The sequence below is a fragment of the Eretmochelys imbricata genome, chromosome 18, assembly GCF_965152235.1.
Source record: "Eretmochelys imbricata isolate rEreImb1 chromosome 18, rEreImb1.hap1, whole genome shotgun sequence".
Taxonomy (NCBI): domain Eukaryota; kingdom Metazoa; phylum Chordata; order Testudines; family Cheloniidae; genus Eretmochelys; species Eretmochelys imbricata.
Window position 1 is genome coordinate 18,021,834 of NC_135589.1, and position 20,420 is coordinate 18,042,253.

The window sequence follows — 20,420 nt, forward strand, 5'->3', positions numbered from 1 at the left end:
TTACTATATTTTCCATTCTATGCATCCGATGAAGTGAGCTGTAGCTCACGAAAGCTTATGCTCTAATAAATTGGTTAGTCTCTAAGGTGCCACAAGTACTCTTGTTCTTTTTGCAGATACAGACTAACACAGCTGCTACACTGAAACCAATAATTTAAGGCTTGATCCTGCCATAGGATTTGCATCTAATACTCACATTGACTTCAGAAGGAGTTCAGGGTATGTATCCTATTGTAGTAACATGCATTCTGGGCCAGATCCTGAAATGGATGTTTGGCACTGAGTAAATTCCATATTCAGTGGAATTGCAACATCAGAAGTTGATCTGCTAACCTAACTGAAAGCACATTAGTTAAATTAAACATTAAAAATTAGTTGTAACTTTTGGACAGGAGGTGTTTGTTACATATAAATAACTGCTCTTGTTATATACATGAGATCCTGGCTAAAAAGTTATGTGGATATTCTGCAAGGTTTATTTACTTAATACTGAAGTATGGGACAGGGTTAAATTAGATTGACTTTTTTTCTGGATCTGTAACTTCTTATCTCCTTTAAAATGTGAGTTTCAAAAGGAAATAATTACATTCTTAATCTCCTCCTATAATCTCATCCCAAAGCACCTTTAGAGACATGGGAAACGTAGAGTGTTGCCATTCATTCCTGTCCATAGGTAGTTCCTCCAGTAAGCTCAGCCTGGTCATGTCCCTGTGTACAATGTCCTGCCATCTATTCAGCGGTCAGCCTCTAGGTCTGACTGACCTTGTTGCGTCTTTATTATTTTCTTTGGCATACTGTCATTCGTTTGTTCTACAGCGTCCGCATGTGTGTCATCTTTCAGTTGCAGCGAATCCCCTACCTTGGCATCACGTTTTATTTTCCTTCATTTATCTGAATATATCATTCTACTTTTCAATTGCAATCTTGCGAAGAGCTCTCCTCTTTACTGCCTCCAGATTTCTGATGTCTTTCATTTAATGCAACTGCTTCCAGACCATAGAGTAATGCTGTTAGTACAGCGGTATGATAAATTTTCACAGTGGTACCGAAGATAATGGTTTTTATCCATAATTTCATCAGGCTCTGTGCAGCACTTGTAGCTGAAGCACATTTCCTTTAAACCTCAACCTTGATGGAACCATAGTCACTAATCAAGCTTCCTAGGTGTACTGAAGATTGTACTTGTTCTGTGATTTCACTGCTGCATTTCAACACTTCATCTGTTATCCCTTTTCTAGTATCAATCCCAGGGAAGATGATGGAGTGGCTGATAGGGGACTCAGTTAATAAATTAAAGGAGGGTGATGTAGTTAATGCAAATCAACGTGGGATTATGGAAAATAGATCTTGTTAGACTAACTGGATATCTTTTATCAAATAACAAGTTTGCTTATGTACTTAGACTTCTGTAAGGTATTTGAGACACAGCATTTTGATTAAAAAGATAGAATGATATAAAATTACCATGGCATACATTAAATGGATTAAAAACTGGCCAACTGATGGATCTCAAAATGTAACTGTAAATGAGGAATCGTAGAATGGGTGTGTTTCCATTGAGGTCCCACAGGGATCAGTTCTTGGCTCTATGCCATTTAATATTTTTATCAGTGACCTGGAAGAAAACATAAAATCATAATGATAAAATTTGCACTTGACACAAATTGTGGGAGTGGTAAATAATGAAGAGGACGGGTCACTGATTCAGAACGAACCGGATTGCTTGGTAAATTGAGGCAAACTATGCATTTTTAATATGGCTAAATGTTTACCTCTAGGAACAAGGAATGTCATCCATACTTATAGGATGAAGACTCTCTTTGCATTTCCCCAAGACAGGCTACTCCCATCCATCATCTGGGGGACATGCCTCTACACTGTTGTCTCCTGGTGCAAGGCCTGCTATAGTAGTGATTTCAAAGTTATCTAAAGAAAATACTTAATCTTTTTTTTGTTTCTTTTTTTGGAACACATCAAGATTTATGTTCTTTCTAAGATATTGCCCTAGGGACAATAAATAATATTTATGTTAAAAGAAATCGGTCGGTCTGTCTCATCATAGTATGTGGTGTTCAGTCATATTCTTCCGAGAGCATACCTTGGTGCTCGAAATAACAGTTGGAAATTTTGTTTTTAGTTACAATATTTTTTTGCCTTGGTATTTTTCCATTGGTTCCTCTTCATCACTGTGCTCATATTTCTTTAAAAACAAACTCTACCAGTAAGAAACATATTAATATCTGAGGAGAGGACATGAAACGTGTCCGCAGTGTCTCCATTACCACTTCTGTAAATCAAATCTCAAAACGGTTCAGAATTACTTATTTTATCTAGAGGATGGTCCCCTTCATTGATTTATTGCTCTCCATTTTTTCTAATTTCAGTAGTAACTTTCCACAGTCTGCAGAGGGCTAATTTTCCCTGAGAACTGTTTCTGAATGACACACCATGTGCTCAGGTGTACAGTTTGACGATTTGGTTACAGCTCAGCAAATCCACCTGTGTGTAGCTTCATACCAGATATAGATGCACTACTGTTATCTGTACACAATTTTATCTATTATATTTGTTCGTAATTAGATTATGGAACAGATTGCCACATGAAGTTGTTGAGGTTAAGAATTTAGCAAAATTGAAAAAGGGTTTGGGCATTTAAATGGATAACTAGAGTTGTTACAATTATGGTAAATATTTTTGGGGGATATTAAAAATCATTCTTCGGGTCTTAAGCCAGTCTCTCTCAGTCAGAGATCAGACTGAGACAAAATTTGGGGGATGCAAACTATTCTATATCTGCCTGCTTTTAGGATTCTTAGGCCTCCTGTGAATTATCTGGTACTGGCCACTACCGTAGACAGCATACAGGACTAGATGGACCTTGGATCTGATCCAATTTGACAATTCGTATGTTGCTAGAATTAAAAAAAAAAAATTCAAATCTATAAATGTTAATGTTGAATCCTATCCCCATTTGTATGTCCCAAGTTCTAGGGCCCAATCCTGTAAACAGACATGCATATGGTTCCATTAAGGACATACCTGGGTTAAGCACTATATAAAGATATATGAAGATATGGTGAATGGCCTAAAAAGTTTACATACTCCCTATCCTACAAACACTTGAGCTTATACTTGAAGCACTGGGTCCTTAGATGATAACCTTTCTGGGTCAGTAACTGTGACTTTGTGTGCAGTGTTGTAGCCGCATTGGTCCCAGGACATTAAAGACGCAAGGTGGGTGAGGTAGTAATCTTTTATTGGACCAGCTTCTTTTGGTGGGAGAGACAAGCTTTCCAGCTAAGCAGAGCTCTTCTTCAGCTGTGTGGCTCAAAAGCTTCTCTCTCTCTCTCTCTCCAACAGAAGTTGGTCCAATAAAAGGTATTACCTCACCCACTTTGTTTTCCTGTCTTTGTGTCTTTATAGGGTGTTTTGTCTCCATGAAGCTTCTAGATTCTGCTTTGGTGTTGAGAACTAGTGCAGTTAAAATGCTTTTAATTATTGAGAGCTCTAAGTAGTACTTGTGGACTCCAGACCACTTGTTTATTTTGCAAGCAACATTAGCATCTCAGTCTCACCCAGTAAATTGTGGTAGCTTATCACATTAAGTATGCTTTTCCAGATTTATATTTAAAAACCTGCTTGTTTTTTCATTTCCATAAGGAATAATTAGTTAAGATATAAACTGTCATTTAAGATCTCTTCAAATGCTAAAGAAAAAAAATTCCATGTTGAAAGATTATATAGCCCATTTTTAATCTACATTTGAAACTGAAACTATTTAAAAAAAAAAAATTGTGCTCACAGCTTTACTTCCAGTCATTTTAAAAAATTGGTTTTGCAAAAATATTCCTTTTGCCTTCATAAAACAAACAACTTACAGCAGTATGACCTAATAATGCATGCATATTTTTCTTGAGGTAGTCTCCACATTTTTGACACTTTGACTAAACGGTTTCCATGAAAATCAAGCTGGAATACTGTAAAGTTTCAGAGTAGCAGCTGTGTTGGTCTGTATCCGTAAAAAGAAAAGGAGTACTTGTGGCACCTTAGAGACTAACAAATTTATTAGAGCATAAGCTTTTGTGAGCTACAGCTCACTTCATTGGATGCTGTGGCTCACGAAAGCTTATGCTCTAATAAATTTGTTAGTCTCTAAGGTGCCACAAGTACTCCTTTTCCTTTTGTAAAGTTTCAGTTTTCAGCTGACATACACAAATGTATGAAGTAGGTAAGACGGCTTGTTTTCTAAAACAATTTATCATACAGGGTGACAGTAACAAAACTAAATCATGTTTAGTTTATTCTCCTTATTTCTGTTCTCCTTGTTGACTTCAGTACATTATGTGAATAATTTACATGTGGTTCTAAGTACATATTCTTAACTGAGAAGTGCAGTTGTATAGTTATCCACTAGAGGGTCTTTATACCAAAAAAAAGTATCTCTGAACATCCTTCAAACACCTGCTTTTCCCCCCATGTTTATTTTGTGTAGCTTTTCCTTGAGGTACTTTAACTTTAATGTAAAACATGAAAAATCTACCTCACATGTTCAGTTGCTTACCTGATCTAGTTTGTATGTTTTTTAGTTTTTACATGCAACAGCTTAGTGTGACAAGATGTAGTTTCACACAAATTCTCTAGGGTACTAAGTGGTTTACACTGTGTGGGTTTCATCATTCTAGAAACACTGAACCTCATAGAAAGGAATTAAAAACTTCAGCTTCAAGGAAAATAATACGCCCGAAAAAAGCATACTCAGCTTGCTAAAAGCTAAAACTTAGCATCCCATTCTAGTTGTCCGTCTTTATCATCTTTCAACAGTTCCATGTTGATGTCAGACTTGAGAATTTGTAATTATCAACTGTTCTTCTAAAAGAAGTACAGTTCTTAGCTGAAGTGTGATACAAATGTTTGATTTCAAAGTTACAGCATTGAATATAAGTTTTCACACACACCTAACACCAGAAATAACTTTGCCATTCTTCTGGTTAAAACCATATAAATGTGATAAGTCAGATTTAAAATTTAATAATCTGTTGTAGCCTTTTCACCATCCTATTGGTCAACTGTTATATACAGTGGTTTGTCAATTTATTCCGGTCTCGCTCACCTTCCACCATTTGTTTCTTTAATCTTAAGTAAAGTTTCAGGAGGTCAGAGACATCTTTTGTGTGGTGAATTTTTTTTAAAAAGTTCACATTTTCAGGATAATTAATCTATGAAATACAGTACAGGAAAATGTGGAATTAAAACCTATTTTTCAGAATATAATCATAATCAAAATGATCTCTTTAATAATGCAGGGACATCTGAGCTGCTGCGAAGTCCTATATAATAAACTCCAACATGTTTCAGTCTTTGATTCCATATAGCTAAAGAAAAAATCACTTTGGTTAGTTTAGGAGTGGCAAAAGCTAGGCATTTTAAAATGCCTGTTTAAACACTAAGATTTATGTCAAAGGAACTGACATCCAATAAAGCAGATATTGAAAAGCCAGGGTTGTTAATGTAAAATATTATTATAATAAACTAATGTTGAGATGTAAAGGCAATCTATCCCCCCCGGGATAACAGTCTAGCCCTTTTTCACAAGAATAATACTTGCTTGTCCAAGTAGTCCCATTGATTTCAATGGGATTACTTTAGTGAGTAAGTGCCGCTTGTGTAAGCGCTGCTTGTGTGAGCACAGCTCAGCAGGATAAATTCCACAGATGCAGTTACTGAAGCAAGCAGTTTGTCAGATACCATATTTCTGAATGAGGGACTATATTTTGTGGTTTAAATCTGTGAATTCATCTCTTTCAGGGACATCCTAATAACAAATTTGGAAGCATCAATGAACTATGGTGAACTTTGTGATGAAGTGAGGGAGATGTGCAGTTTACAACAGGAACAGCCAATTACCCTCAAGTGGATTGATGATGAAGGTATTACAGACACATGAGATTCTTTTCTAAATCTTTACTTGTTTTCTATATTGCAAAGTATGACTCAAAATATTAGACAAGGGGCTTGATGAAATTTGCTTAATTTAGGTTTCAGATAATCAAGGCTTTTTTATTGTAATTTATAGATATCATGGGACATAACCCTGTTTCACATAACAGGAAGGTTTGGATAAATGAGGCTCAGATAATCAAGGTTGTGCTGTACTTGAATTCACTTTTTAATCCTTTTAAATGAACTTTTTCAAAGTGTAATTATCTGAAGCGCAGTTTAACTAGAGTGATCAGGGAAATGTATGGTGGGAAGGAATGTGGCAGGGTGGTTGCTTTCCTTACCTGGATGCTCTTATTTTCTTTTTTCTTTTTTTTATTGTAAGTGGAGAAAATGCAAACATAAGAACTAGAATTGTGGATCTGTTCTGATTGTTGAGGTCCATGAACTGCCTTGACAGGGTGAGAGCCCCCATTTTCCATGAGGAAGTCATGAAGTTACTAATGGCTATGGCTTAATTAGATAATAATTTGTAGAGTGCATGAAGAGAAGAGGTAGAGTACCTTGCCAGCAGAGCTCCAGGACTACAAGTCTCGAGTCTGTTTGTTTTTTTTCTGATTTTTCTTTTTTTTTTTTTTAAATCTAAAAATATTAGTCAAAATGCTCAACTTTTCTTTTTTTATTGCTTTGGGCCATCCTGATGGGAGTGTTTTCTTCTGAGGACCATATTGCAGGGGTAAAAAGTAGTGGCCCTTGCCCACACCTTTTGGAAAGGTTAATATAGTAGATATTGTCAGCTGAGCCTGTAGTATTCTAGGGCCCACCTGTATCTTGCAGTGGGCTGCGATAAATTGTAAGCTTGTGGATAGTAGCAGCTCGCTGGTCAGTCATCCTGAGTGCTGCTTGCTCAAGAATTATGGCAGGGGATCAGAAGCATGGCTCTGCTGGAGCAAACTTATATGTTCATTCCCTGACTAAAGCCTTGCAGCAGAAAACTTTAATTTGGTTATTGTGTGTAAGAAGCAAATAAAATCAGTTCTCCAGGGATTAGGCCCATGCAACAAGGTTCCTTAAGTCTCTATACTGCATTGAGAGCCTTGCAAGCAGGTTCCTGAACCTGTACAAAGTCCCTTTGAAATCAGTAGTGAAATGGAATCAGATTGGGCCTTTAGTTTAAGGGTGAGAGGAAAAAACTGACCTTTAGGGAAGTCTCCTGAAATACTCCAGAGCCCATGCCTGCATGTGTATACCACAATTAAACAGCCTCTTAGTCTGAGTGTGAGTCAGCTGATGCGGGCCAGCCACTGGTGTCTAACTGCAGTGTAGACATCCCCAAGAGTATAATTTATGTGAACAATCACTTGAAGAAAGAATGGTTACTTATCCCAAAGTAACTGGCTCTTTGAGATGTGGTGTTCACATAGATTCCATGTTCTCCATCCTCATTTAACAGCATCCCAACACCTGGGATTCTTATTGGCAAAGGAACTGAGTGGTGGTCGAGGCTGCCTCATCTCTTATGCCCTTGCCTGTGGCATGGCTGCTGGAACTAGGGGTGCTTTAGGTGCTGCCGCACTCCCTGTCTTCAAGTGGCTTCCATCATGTACAGGGCTCACAGTTTTGGTTCAATGGCTCTCAGTACCCCCACTGTACAAATTTGTTCCAGCAGCCCTGGTCAGTGGTGGTCATGAGGGTTGCAGGCATGGCCACAACACATACTGCTATTCAAAAATAACCCAATCTCGTGCATAAACTGCATGTGTGCCAAGATTGGACTCTTGTCTCACTTTACCTTCGTATAAAATGGGTCTAAATGTATTTCCAAACATATTTGCTTGTAAAGTGTTTGTTTGAGAGAGAAGCGAAAGGCACTTCAGAACTGTAAAGCTTTTATTATTCAATAGCAAGTTAAAAAAAAACAACTTTAAGGTGAACGTTTTAATGGCAAAATGACACAGGTTGATGAAAGGCTGTTCAGACTTCTTTCCCATATTCTTTGGCATGCATGCAAAGTAACTTTTTTGAAAAAGTGTAAGTCCTATTTGACTTTCAATACAATTTAAGCACATGAGTCACATAGATGCTGCTGAAAATTTTACTTCTAGTCCTGATTCATCTTTGGAATGAGTGTCTGCTTGCTTTCAAGGTGGTGATACAGCTGTGTTATGGAAAAACTAAATGGTTTTTGTCACTTACAATTTTTGATGTTTTGCACAGAACATATGACAAGAATTGTAGCAGTGATGCATATTTTCCTTTCTGTTGATTATTCTACCTGGCGGCCACCTTACTACTTCAGTAGGTCATTGGATGCAACCTTGACTGTAGCCTAATGTATCCCATTCAGGGGCTAGTGGATGCATTGATGTTGGCTTCCTTTAAAAGAACCCTTTACTAAAAGACAGTACTGTTAATGTGTAATGTCAGTGTGACTCGTTACGGCATTTAACTATGGTGTGAACAAGGTGCACATTTTATGTGAACTGAATGCTTTCATCTACTTGAGTGCTATTTTCAAGGGACGTTTTCAAGGTTGATAGAGCCAAAAGTGACTTCTCCTGGTGTGGGAGGGAAAGTGTAGTAAGTTGTCTGTCTAGTAGTTAGGAAAGAAGTGCTAGTGTTCAAAAGGTAGATAAGGCATCATACCCTTAGATGAAAGGGTACACTCCCTTCTAGCTAGAGAGATGGGGATTGGGAATTCCACCTGGAGGGTGAGTTCCCAGGGGATAGCTGCTAGGAACATGAGGGTGGTTTACCTGATCTTGGAACTACATTTTTCATATCTGTCATGGGCTAATAGTTGTCTGACAAATGTAAAGCTCTTCTGACACTCTTCTTCCTCCTCAAGTTGCTGGAAGTGAAGGAAGAAGTTTCTTCTTCTTCATCTCAGCAACTGTGGAGAGGGAGGTTTGTGTAGTGTGGTCTGTTCGCTCTCCTCCCTCCTCTGAAAGTGCTCTACAACTCTAACTCATGTACAATCTCCTGGTTGCTGTGAGTAGGGGCAGGGTGGATAAAAATAATTTTTTTTTAAAATAAAAATCAGTTTTTTTCTCTAAGTATTTTATCTAAAGATAAGTTTTAATTAAATTACATTATAGCTCAAAGATATCTCCCTATGGAATTGGGATTATAAATTCTAATTCTACAGTATGGGACAATATATTCATGTAATGGTTAAACATTTTTTGTAAATGAGTTCCAATAGTTCATGGATTAGGGACCCATTTTATGGGGTTCCAGGGGCTTCTGTATAGATTATTTTGGTTAATCTTTCTGTCTACCCAATGGGACTCAGTGCTCAGTCCAGAAGATACTATCAGAGATGGTTAGTTTTGCAGTTCTCAAACTGTGGATTTGTCTCCAGAGAGAACTTGCTTGTTAACACAAATGTTTTTAAATAAATATATAGAGGTGAGAAATAAGGCTTCAACCATATTGTCCCTCTGCAAATGTGCGTACACAGAGTCAATCCCTTATACCTCTCTCTAAAAGTGCAAAGTTTCGAAAAGTTCAATGAACAGAAGATTGTTGGGGGCGGAATAGATCTGAACAAGGAGGAGAAGTCTGGAGATAAATGTGAAAAGGGAGGGACAGGCAGTAGAAACAAAAGTGAAACTGAGCAGCATATTCCAGAAATCTTGGGGTCTTTCTGAGTGTAGCCTTCATTGATTTGAGATCTACCATACCATTCTCTCACTAGAAGAGAACCTATAATGGCAGCAGGCCGTGAAAGAGACCCAGTCTGGGAATAAGAACCATTCAAGAAATATGTTTGCTAATGATGTGTAAGAAAATCACACCAGTGAACTGGTAGAAGTCACTTAAGCACTTGGATTCAGAGATAGTTAAAGTGATGATCTCACTTTTAACAGCAGTGGTATCTCCTGCTGGTATATAAAGAATATTTTCTTCCTTTTGACTAATTCATTCCAAATTGAGAAATTGTTTGGGACCTGAAAAAGCAGGAAAGCTTGTTTTTTCTTTTCCAGATTATGAACAACCAGGAAAACGAAGGTGAAGATGACAGAGTTAGCTGCAGAAGCCAGTATTTTAAGTTTCTCTTGTTGACCTGGCTGACAGTCGATTTTAATTTTTTTTAATATTTCATTTAACTATTTTAGTGAGAAACAATTCTAACAAACCAACCTGATTTTAAAAAACTTGAATGTTTAACTAAATTCAAAAATTCATATGCTTGTTTTGTTAAAATATTATGCATTTGCTGTTGAAGAAAAAAATCCAGAATACACAATGTTGTTTTTTAGTTAAATAAAACCATTTAAATGTCTGTCTGGGGATCTTCTCCTAATACAGCAAGGCAAGAAAATCCTCCAAATATTAATGATTAACCTGTTGAATTGGAGATAGTTCACCTCCCAATGACTTCATAAATATCTGCTTCTATTACCTTTGGTAAATGAAATAACCAAACAATCATTAATTTTCTGATATAGCTGTAAAACTAATCTGAAAAGTTTTCAAAATAAATCACTTTAAAAATGTATAGTGTGTACCTTCTAAAAATGAAACCTACATCTATCTTTGAGTTGTGAAGAATATGTATTAAAGTTATAACAACCAACAAGAATGCACTTACGTAGAAAGCCATGATTAAATTGAGTCTTCCTGACTAGTGATTTTAAATCAAATCCACCCTGAGTAGGGGGTGACTATATAGATTCCCGCTCCCCTGTGCTTCCCCCCGCTCTCCATTTTTGTTCTGTTCCCTTGTGAGTAACTTCAGTGTCTCCCTTCACTGCAGCTCACAGCCTTTCACAGCACCAGCAACATAACATTGCTATAATTCTTGACAGCTTCGCTGCCCGCTGGTTTCTGAATAGCTGCCATGTAACTGTGTGGTCTCGTTGACCTTTGCTGCTCACCAAACTTTTAATTGTGGCGGGGACATTAGAACTGCATGCAAACTTCATTATATTTGTTCATGTTTTAAAGGTTATCCTTGTAATCCTAAAAGCTAGAAACTTTTTTTTTTAAAAGACCTCAATTTCTGCAGTAATGAGTGGTTCTGTCTTTCCGTTTGCCAGGAAAAGTTCACTGTGGCCCAGTAGCGGAGTGGAATTTTCAAATTCTGCTACTACGGAGAAGGGCATCCTAAAGTCAAAGGTGCATGTGTGTTGGTCTTGTTTTTGTCTTCTTTTTTTAAGATTGAGCGGATGTAGTGAAAATATTTTGAATTAATCTCAGTTTTTCTTTTCATTCCTAATCCTGAGGAAGCTGGAGCAAGCTACACTGATATTTGTTTCCCCTGCTCCCAATTGCACTTCAGTAAATAATCTCTAATATGAAACAGTTCAATCAGGAGAGGTGTATGGAGAATAATGTACTCTACAAGTTGGACATTTTAATTACTAATAAAAAGCAGGATCCTTTTAATTAGAGGAAGTAACTCGTGCATGTTTTGGTGGACCCTAAGAAGGGGGCGGGGGGGAGAGAGATAGTGATGGTGTTGGTTTTCTGTCTCGTATGTTTGGTGGTTTTTTTTGTTTTTTGAGGTTTACTTTAATTTAAAAGAGCATGGATTTCTACTATTTCAGGTGCTGTACTAATGAGCATATTCCTCTTGTAATCTTGAATTGAATTTGTATCTCAATTGGATTACAAATCTCATTTCAAATGTCTGCTTCCAAGTTGTAAACTTTCTTCTTAGATTCAGCCAGCCTGCTGTTTTGGCTGCCTCAGTCTTCACAGATTATATTAGCTATTGAACTTTTGCACACTGTGTGCATTTACATTTTTGTTACATGTAATTTAAATGCCTCTGACTGATGCTCTTCTAAAGTAAGGTAAACAGAGAATTGCTTGGTGATTTAGTGGATAATGAGCTTTGCCTCTAGCAAAACTACTCAAAGGGTTCACTGTCAAACTGAGGAATATATCTAGTGGTGCACCACAGGGGTCATTTCTGTAACTGGTATTAGTCAATATTTTCATTAATGACATGGATAATAGAGTGGGTGTGTACACTAAAAAATTTCCAGATGACATCAATCTGGGAGGGATTGCAAGAATTTTGGAGGACAGGATTAGAATTCAAATTGAACTTGGAGAATTGGTCTGAAATAAATTGGATGAAATTCAGTAAAGACAAGTGCAAAATACTTCACTTAGGAAGGAAAAAACAAATGCCCACTAGAAAATGGGGAATAATTGGCTAGTTGGTAGTACTGCTGAAAAGGGTCTGGGGTAGTAGTGAATCACAAATTGAATGAGAGTCAGCAATGTGATGCTGTTGCGAAAAAAAAAAGGGGGGGGGGAGAGGGGGGTAATTTTCATCCAATTGTCCACTAACTTACCCTGATTGAGGTACATTTCCTCCCTGACCTTTTTCTTACTTCTCCATTTGTTAATCTCAATGCAAGGACAGTCATGCCTCAAAATATTTTTGGGGTACTGATATATAGTGTAACGAATCCTTGACCACTTGCAGGTTGTCTCAGTTTAGAACTAAGTATCTACTTCATGAGTACTGATGATGCAAGTAGGGGCTGGGTCTAGTATTTGGACCCATTCTTCCATACACATTAATCCCTGTAATTTTGTCCCATTCTTTCCCACCCCTCTGACATTAATATTTCATTCTTTTCTAATCAGTTTGGTAGAGCAGGTCAGAGAACTTCAAATGGCTTCTTGACTTTCCCTTTTAAAGCTCTTCATAACTTATTCCTGTCCTGCCTGACTGATCTAGTAACGTTTCTTAAAGTGGACTCTTGCTTTTGCTTTGTCAGCATTCCCAGCCTTCACTATCCATCACACAGCTTCTCCCTTAAACTTTATGCACAGGAAAAAACTCCCTCATAGAAGCTGAACAGTCACTACCTTAACCTCCCTTAAATTGCTCCCTAAGACACTCTTCTGTTGTGTTGCCTGCAACATCCAGTCTGCTGACCACGGCCAAGCGGTGTGACTCTTCCCTTCCCCCCGCTTTTCTATTCCTAATCTCTAATCCTAATTACAAAAAATTCACCCCCCCCCGCAATACAGTAATTAATTGTGCCGATTCTTAACTGTATTCACATATGTATTCCCCTCCTCTACCCTTTGTCTGTCTTCCTTTAGATTGTAAGCACTTTGGGTAGGGATTACCTCTCTATACTCGTTCAGTGTCTAGCACAAGTGATACCCTGTCCTGATTTTGGCTTTTGGATACTACCATATTGTTTACTACAGTACACCCTCGCTATAACGAGCCTTCGTAATAACAAACCTTCAGATATAATGAACCTGGTCTTTGGATCCCATCTCCAGCCCCGTGGAAGTTAGTCAGCTTGCTTAAATTAATTTTCTGTCATGTGTACCAACCTAAGAGAACCATCTCCTAACTCTTATATGTTTTTGTCTTTAATCTTTTCAGTTTGGTTAAAAATGTAAAGTAAAAAAGACAAGTTTCATGTTACTGTATTATGTTTGGCCTTAATAAAATTATTAGGATAATATGATAACTTTGCTTGAATTTTCTCAGCTAACCAGTTTAAATCCTAAACTTAATATACCATAGTCATAAATTTGGTTGCATATTTTTGTTCCCCTTGCTAGGTGATCCATGTACCATCTCATCTCAGATGGAACTGGAAGAAGCCTTCCGTTTGTATTGTCATCATGGAGATGAAGGACTCATTATTCATGGCAAGTACTCTGCAATTTTAGAACCTTATCTAAATTTCTTGTGAGGAGGAATAAAGCAGTTCAGGAGCCCTGTGCAATATAAATACTCGCTGAGCTTCAACGCTGCATGGACGTGTTAAATTAAATATTCTTTGGGCTGACTTCTGGTCACTCTTGCAGTCGTTTTATGTACTGAGTCATGTTGGCTGGTATCCTTTGTAAGTTTGTAATCTACTGTATATACTCGTTCGTTTATAAGCAGACTCCCCCAAGATGGCTAGGTAAAAATAGTAGAAACTGTATGACCCTTTCATAAGCCAACCCTATGTTTCCGGGGTTGGCAAACTTTGGCTCCTGGCTCGTCAGGGTAAGCTGCTGGTGGGGTCCGGACGTTTTGTTTACCTGGAGAGTCTGCAGGCATGGAGCCCATCAGCTCCCTGTGGCCGCGGTTCACTGTTCCCAGCCAGTGGGAGCTGCGGGAATTTAGAGGGATTTAACTGGTGGTTTTATTTCTGAATTTGCTTCTTATCCCTGCAGACCTGCAATCAGATCTGCACAGATGTTTTCCTATCCTCTGTGGAACCCCATGGAAGCAGGAGGGACTCTGTACAGGTGCAGGAGTCTGCCTGTGTGGACCTTATTGCAGGTTTAGGGAGTCTGCTTGGGTAGTATGCTTCATGATACACTTTAAAAAAGTATTTGGGCAAGTTAGTTTGTTTCTGGATTAGCGAGTTTGCATTGCTGATTTTTGTGTCTTCATAACCCCACCTGAAATATTTGTTTACAAGCTTGCTGGAGAGGAAGATACCAGTACAAAGGGCTCAGTTCAGTCACATTAAAGATAACAAAGCTATAATATATATAGTCATATATAATATAAATGCTAAAATAGACTATCTAGGCAAATGATAATTTTGACATTAGGTCTCTATTTCAACTTTTATTTTTAATAAAATACTTGTGCTTCCATTTTTAAGAACCAATTATGGAAGCTTTTGACAACTTCAGTTTTTCAAGTAGATCTACACCTTATGTGAATGGGTAATACACATGTTATGTAAATGAATAATGCAACAAATTATAAACTGATTTTTTATTGGTACGTTCCTAATGTAAACCATGTATTTTTCTATGTTCCGTTTTTTCAGGAGTCTCATGTCAGCTACATTATCTTCCTCCTCTCTTTTGGGCTTTTTAAGTATGCGCTTCATGGTCTTCATTGTAGTGAAGAGGACCTTGGAGCAATGGTGAAAGCACAATGCTGGAAGCTGGGAAATCTGGGTTCTGTTTCTAGCTCTCCTACAGGCTTCCTGTTCAACCTGGGGCATATCATTAGTTTGCTGTGTTTATGTTCAAACTATAAAACAGGGATAATACGTCTTCATCTCATAAAGGTGTTGAATGGATTAATTCATGTTTATATACTTCTTTGCTATCGTAAATGAAAGATGCTGTGTAGGGATTTGATCCAGAGCCCATTGAAGTCAATGGGAGACTTTCCAGTGATTCAGTGGGCTTTAAGTCAGGTCCTATGTACAGCATACTGTGGTGTTGCTAGAGTAATTGATTCTATGATCGTGGCATAAGAAGCTGGTTTAACCAGTTGTTTCTCAGAGCAGAACTGAAAAAAATCTAATGTAATTTATTACTTCAATAATAAGTGTCTGTTTTTGTTTTAGTTTTCCCCAGCATTCCAGAGAAACCAGGCATGCCATGTCCAGGAGAAGACAGTGAGTACTATGTCTTTTGGCTTTGCTCTTTATCTTATTGTCTTAATTTTTGATTCATATGTGTAAGAGATGTTTGCTTACTTGAAGTAGCTTATGATATAATTAGGAAAAGGGTAAATGTATAACTGTGCAAGGATTGTTTAGAATATAAAAAAAAAGGAGCAAGCATCTGGTGGCATTTTTAATGCTAATAAGAGTTAATACTGGTTTCCAGTAACTGACATAGTTTAAAACTCAATAAATACAACCAAGTGGTTTAACAATCAAATAGACTGACATACTGGTACAGTTTAGGGTGACCAGATGTCCCGATTTTATAGGGACAGTCCTGGTATTTGGGGCTTTTTCTTATATAGGCTCTTATTCCCTCCCCCCCACCCCCCCATCCCAATTTTTCACGCTTGCTGTCTGGTCACCCTATACAGTTGGCACTCCTGTTTGCAATCAAACTGTGCATCTTCATAAGATCTAAAGGCAATTACAAATGACTGGTAATTATAGGTCAAAGTTTTAGTCTTATCTACAAGTGCAAGGTTTGTAGCTTTGATAGCAGGGATTGATTCTGAATAGATTATTTTTCAGAAATATTTTGTGTGTGTGCGCTGCTAATAAATACCAAATGTGCAAGACTGAGTGGAGGGTAGCAAGCAGAGCTATCTTCAATTAAATATTTACAGGATATTTGTCATCTTTCAAATCTTTATCTAAGGTGCTGCAGTTATTTTCTTTAAGTATACAGGCATAATGCTGTTTCTCAGGTACCACTGTGAATCAACTATTGTTGAATGACCACCACTAATGACTACCATTGGAGATAACTAATACATTAGAGAAGAATATTCCTAAACATTTGTTTTGTAAAGGCAAATTGACAGAATAAATCAAGTAACAAAAACATTTGGGAAGGTAAAATTATGCTATTTTGACTCACTCGCTTCAGTCTCGGAATATAAAGCAATATTCTGATTCATGCAAAAAAGCATGGCAGTGCACATAAATGTGATACTTTTTGCCAGTTGCATATAATTACGATAATGTGGACAATTCTGTTCTCCCATATATAAATACAGGATTTAAAATATGGGTCTGTTTTTTGAGAACCATCTTGATCTAGTCTTACTTTCTATTGGGCTGTAGAAAATGGAGCAAGGTAGAGTAGATTTCTTAATTGTTGAGCTGCAGTGCATCAAAGATGGCCTTGTAAAAGTCAGATATTTGGATGGGTGTTGTCTTTATTGGCTCTATCTGAATTACAATAAGGTTCTGACAATCAGAATAAGAAACTTTGGGTAAGTTATAATACGGAAGAATCTTCAAGTTTTATATATAAGACATGTTTTGTACATTTCTGGTAGTACCAAAAAAATAGTTTTCTTTTAGACAGTTTCTTTAGGTTTCAGAAAACCTAAATCACTTTAAATGTGTAAAACATCCGGATTGCTAGATGGTCTTGTGTCCCTTTTTGGGATGCAGTGGAATGGTCTATGTGAGGAGAATTCTATCTCAATAGTTATAAGGCACTCATTCCCAGATAGTGAAGACATCATACCTGATCTATTTTTCTTAGTTGTGCGAGATTTTTTCTCCTGTGTATCTATGGAGATTTAATTCTTGTTTGGTTTCTCTCCAGTTTCACTGATGAAATAGTCAACAGTCGTCTTTCACTGTATCATGTAATGCACTCTGCTGGCGGTGCAAGAAAATGAGGCCTGCATTTTCCCTTGAAGGTTAATCTTGAAGTACTAGATGTGTGTTCATGTTGAACAGTATGTTGAAATTCCATGGGCATTTTAACTTAATGTCATGTCTCTTTTAGATTTGCCAGTTGTAAAAAGTTCTGGTCATGTTACCTATTTTCATTAGGTGAAAACATCTGACCACTCCAGATAATGTGCTTGTAGCCCAAGATATATTCTTGCTGCAAGTTGTATAATTTAAATACTATTTATTCTGACATCTGAGTTTAGCAGTTCTTTCCTAAATTGAACCTGGTGCTCATGAAAGGTGTCATTTACATACACCGCTGGAAACTGAATCTGTTATCTATAGTGCAGCATATGCAATGGTAGTTAAAGCTTGTGTGCATTTCCTTGCTGCTTTGCCTCCAACTTATTTTAGTAGTGACCATTTAAGGTCTGCAGATTAGTATCCATGTCCATGCAATCCTTGACCTCGGAGACTGCGTTCAGATGGGCCAGGATGGATTGTTTTGCTGATTAGACAGCTGTTGAATGGCTCTGGCACTCTACCATTACCAACCAGGGCAGAATTTGGCACCAGAGATTTAGGTAAGTATTGCTGTTTTCCATTATCAATCCCCAGACTATTCATCCCCAGTTGGAGCAGTCATCTCTGAACAAGCAGCCAATAGTTGATTTTTATTATTTGGTTTGTTACTATACAATTATTGGTAAAACAAGCAAAGTCAGACCTGTCTGGACCATTCAGTCAGGGCTCTTTCATCACCTAAGAATGTTTTTTAGTCTTGGGTAGGATTAAAAATTGGAAGACATTAACAATGTGATTAGTGAACTAATGGACATCCCTTGTATTTACACATTGCGATAGAAGAATTCCAATAAAGAGCCGGCTGAAATTACAGAACCATGCAGAGATTTGTACTGCACGTTACCTGAAAAACAATCCAGTTCACTGCAAACAGAGGACACTGAAATTAAAGACTACTAATTCCAGTAGTTTGATAGATGTTATTGTAAAGAAACCAAGGAACAGGAATATAATTGACTTATGAAGCCAATTATGGCCAGAGCTGAAGTCCACTGAAATCAGTGGAAAGACTTCCATTGTCTTTTCTAGGTTTTGGAACAGACCCCAAAATAAGTAAATCCCTCAGCTGACATACATGAAGGGCTCTTCAAGTGATATAAGAATTTTTTCATGCAATCGTTTTTTAATAATCTTTTGCAAAATATGCACTCAGAGCCTCAGTACAGAAAAGCCAAGGGCAGCATGGACTAAGAGCTGGGATTTAGGAATGTTGGGGCTGATTCCCAGCTCTGCTACTGGACTGCTCTGTGACCTTGAGCAAGTCACTTCCCTTTTTCTGCTTCAGTTCCCCCTCATCAGCCCTCGAAAACCAATACTCGGTCTGGATTAATTCATAGTTAGATATTTCTAAAGTGCTTTCCTTTTTCATAGACCACTGATTTGTGTACCATCAGGTGTCCTGAAAATTAAAGTACTGACAAGTCATGGTTCTATTAGTACAGCCCATCAACTGGAACATACTGAGCTGCTTTGAGTTTTTGATAGTTCCAGAAGATCACTACTTTTTTCAAATTCAGCATGAAGGTTATTTGTGAAATAATTGTTGAGCACAGGTAAGAAATTCCAAATTGTACCAATCCAGGTTAGTACTAATCCCAAATAAGATTGTTTGCCCCTAAAGTATGATAACACAAAGTAAGCTGTTACCTTAACTAACCTGGGGAAGAGACAGTTACCTAAAGAGAGAGAAACATCAGGGGAGAATTTTAAACAAATGTAAAGTCTGATTCTGATCTGAAAAGTCACTATCTAAAAATTAGAGAAGATGGGTGAGGTAATACCTTTGATTGGACCAATTTCTGTTGTTGAGACAAGCTTTTGAGCCATACAGAGCTCTTCTTCAGAGTTCTTCTAATATCCTGGGACTGACATGGTTACAACTACACTACATACAACGAAGTTAAAAATCGCACTTTCTTTCTCAATAGATATGTTCCTTGTGTCTATTCAGTCACTTTACTTTCTATCTGCTGTTAGCACTGCAGATCCAGTTAAAATATGAGTGTGTGTGAGAGCTGGATTCTGTTCTTGCTGGCATATCATCAATTTAACTAAATTTTGATTACATAATCTTTGTCAACCTGAAAGAACCTAGCTTGATTTTCAGATCCTAGACTAATGGTGGTATAGAATATCAGGGTTGGAAGGGACCTCAGGAGGTCATCTAGTCCAACCCCCTGCTCAAAGCAGGACCAGTCCCCAATTTTGGCCCCAGATCCGTAAATGGCCCCTTCAAGGATTGAGCTCACAACCCTGGGTTTAGCAGGCCAATGCTCAAACCACTGAGCTATCCCTCCCACCCCAGGCAGAACGTTTGCACAGAAGCTGTGAGATGGGATTCCTAGCTCTAATAGACAGACGTGCTAGATTCATGCAAGCTAGCACTCTGAAAGTCAGTGTGGCTACAGCAGCATGGGTCTCTGGCTAGCTGCCCAGATATGTATGCAGGAGGTCAGGTGGGATTGTACTCGGGTGTCTTGCCTGAAGTGCCACTTGTGCTGTTGTGGCCACACTGTTTTTATCACGCGATCTAGAGTGTATGTCTACTTGAGCTGAGAATTGCTCTTCCCAGCTGCTGTATAGACATAAGTTTGCAATGCTGGAAAAAAAATACTCTTGTAAGCTGAGCAAATTTGACCTAGTCACTGAAACACAATAAATATGAGCAATCACAATTCCATTTCTACAGTTAACTTTTCAGAGAGGAATTGCCTACTACCATTTTTTCCTTTGGTTTTTTAAAATTATTTTCAACATGACATAAGCTTAATTCCTTGATTGTTGTGACTCAGAAGAATAGGCTGAAGAGATTACTGTTGTGAATGAATTTAGGTTCAAATCCAGTGCTGCTCAATCCCTGGCCTGAGTAAGCCAGGTGGGGCACTGAGCTAATGCTAGAGAGAAGAATTCTTCCAATCTCCAAAGGCGGCTGTACCTTCAGAGGCTGCTTGAGTCCATGGGCTGGAGCAGTCTCGACTGTCTTCTACCTAATACCTTTTGGCTGCTCATGCCTTGTTTCTTCTGCCGTATGTAACGGCACATCACTTATGCTGGCAAAGAGTTCATTGGATCATGGAAGAGGAGGGCTGCACTTTGCCCTTGAGTGTGACTGAAAGGTGACTAAAATCTTCTGTCCACAGAACAGGTGAGAGTGTGGGCGTGATTGTTGAAGCTTCCCTCCTGCAAGCTAACTCTGTCTTGGAGGCGTGACCTCTAGAGGTGAGAAGACTGTTCACTTTTCATGTCTATTCAGTCCTTGGCCTCCACTGTAGACTTTTGAGAGTCAGTTGGGTTCATGTTTTTTGTGATGTGGACACCTTTTTCTACTAAATTTGACTTGAC

The 20,420-nt window shown here is 38.0% G+C and overlaps 1 protein-coding gene across 3 annotated transcripts in view; it reads left to right on the top strand.

Moving 5' to 3' along the window:
- Positions 1 to 20,420, top strand: part of PRKCZ (protein kinase C zeta) — a 159,536-nt gene that overhangs the window by 8,815 nt on the left and 130,301 nt on the right. For 2 of the 3 annotated variants that reach the window (XM_077837445.1, XM_077837444.1), the window contains exons 3-5: positions 5,806 to 5,927; positions 13,492 to 13,581; positions 15,240 to 15,290. In XM_077837445.1, the coding sequence (XP_077693571.1) occupies positions 5,806 to 5,927; positions 13,492 to 13,581; positions 15,240 to 15,290 (263 nt within the window). Of the gene's footprint in view, positions 1 to 116; positions 220 to 5,805; positions 5,928 to 13,491; positions 13,582 to 15,239; positions 15,291 to 20,420 lie in introns of all 3 variants that reach the window. The other variant, XM_077837447.1, reaches the window with a different exon arrangement.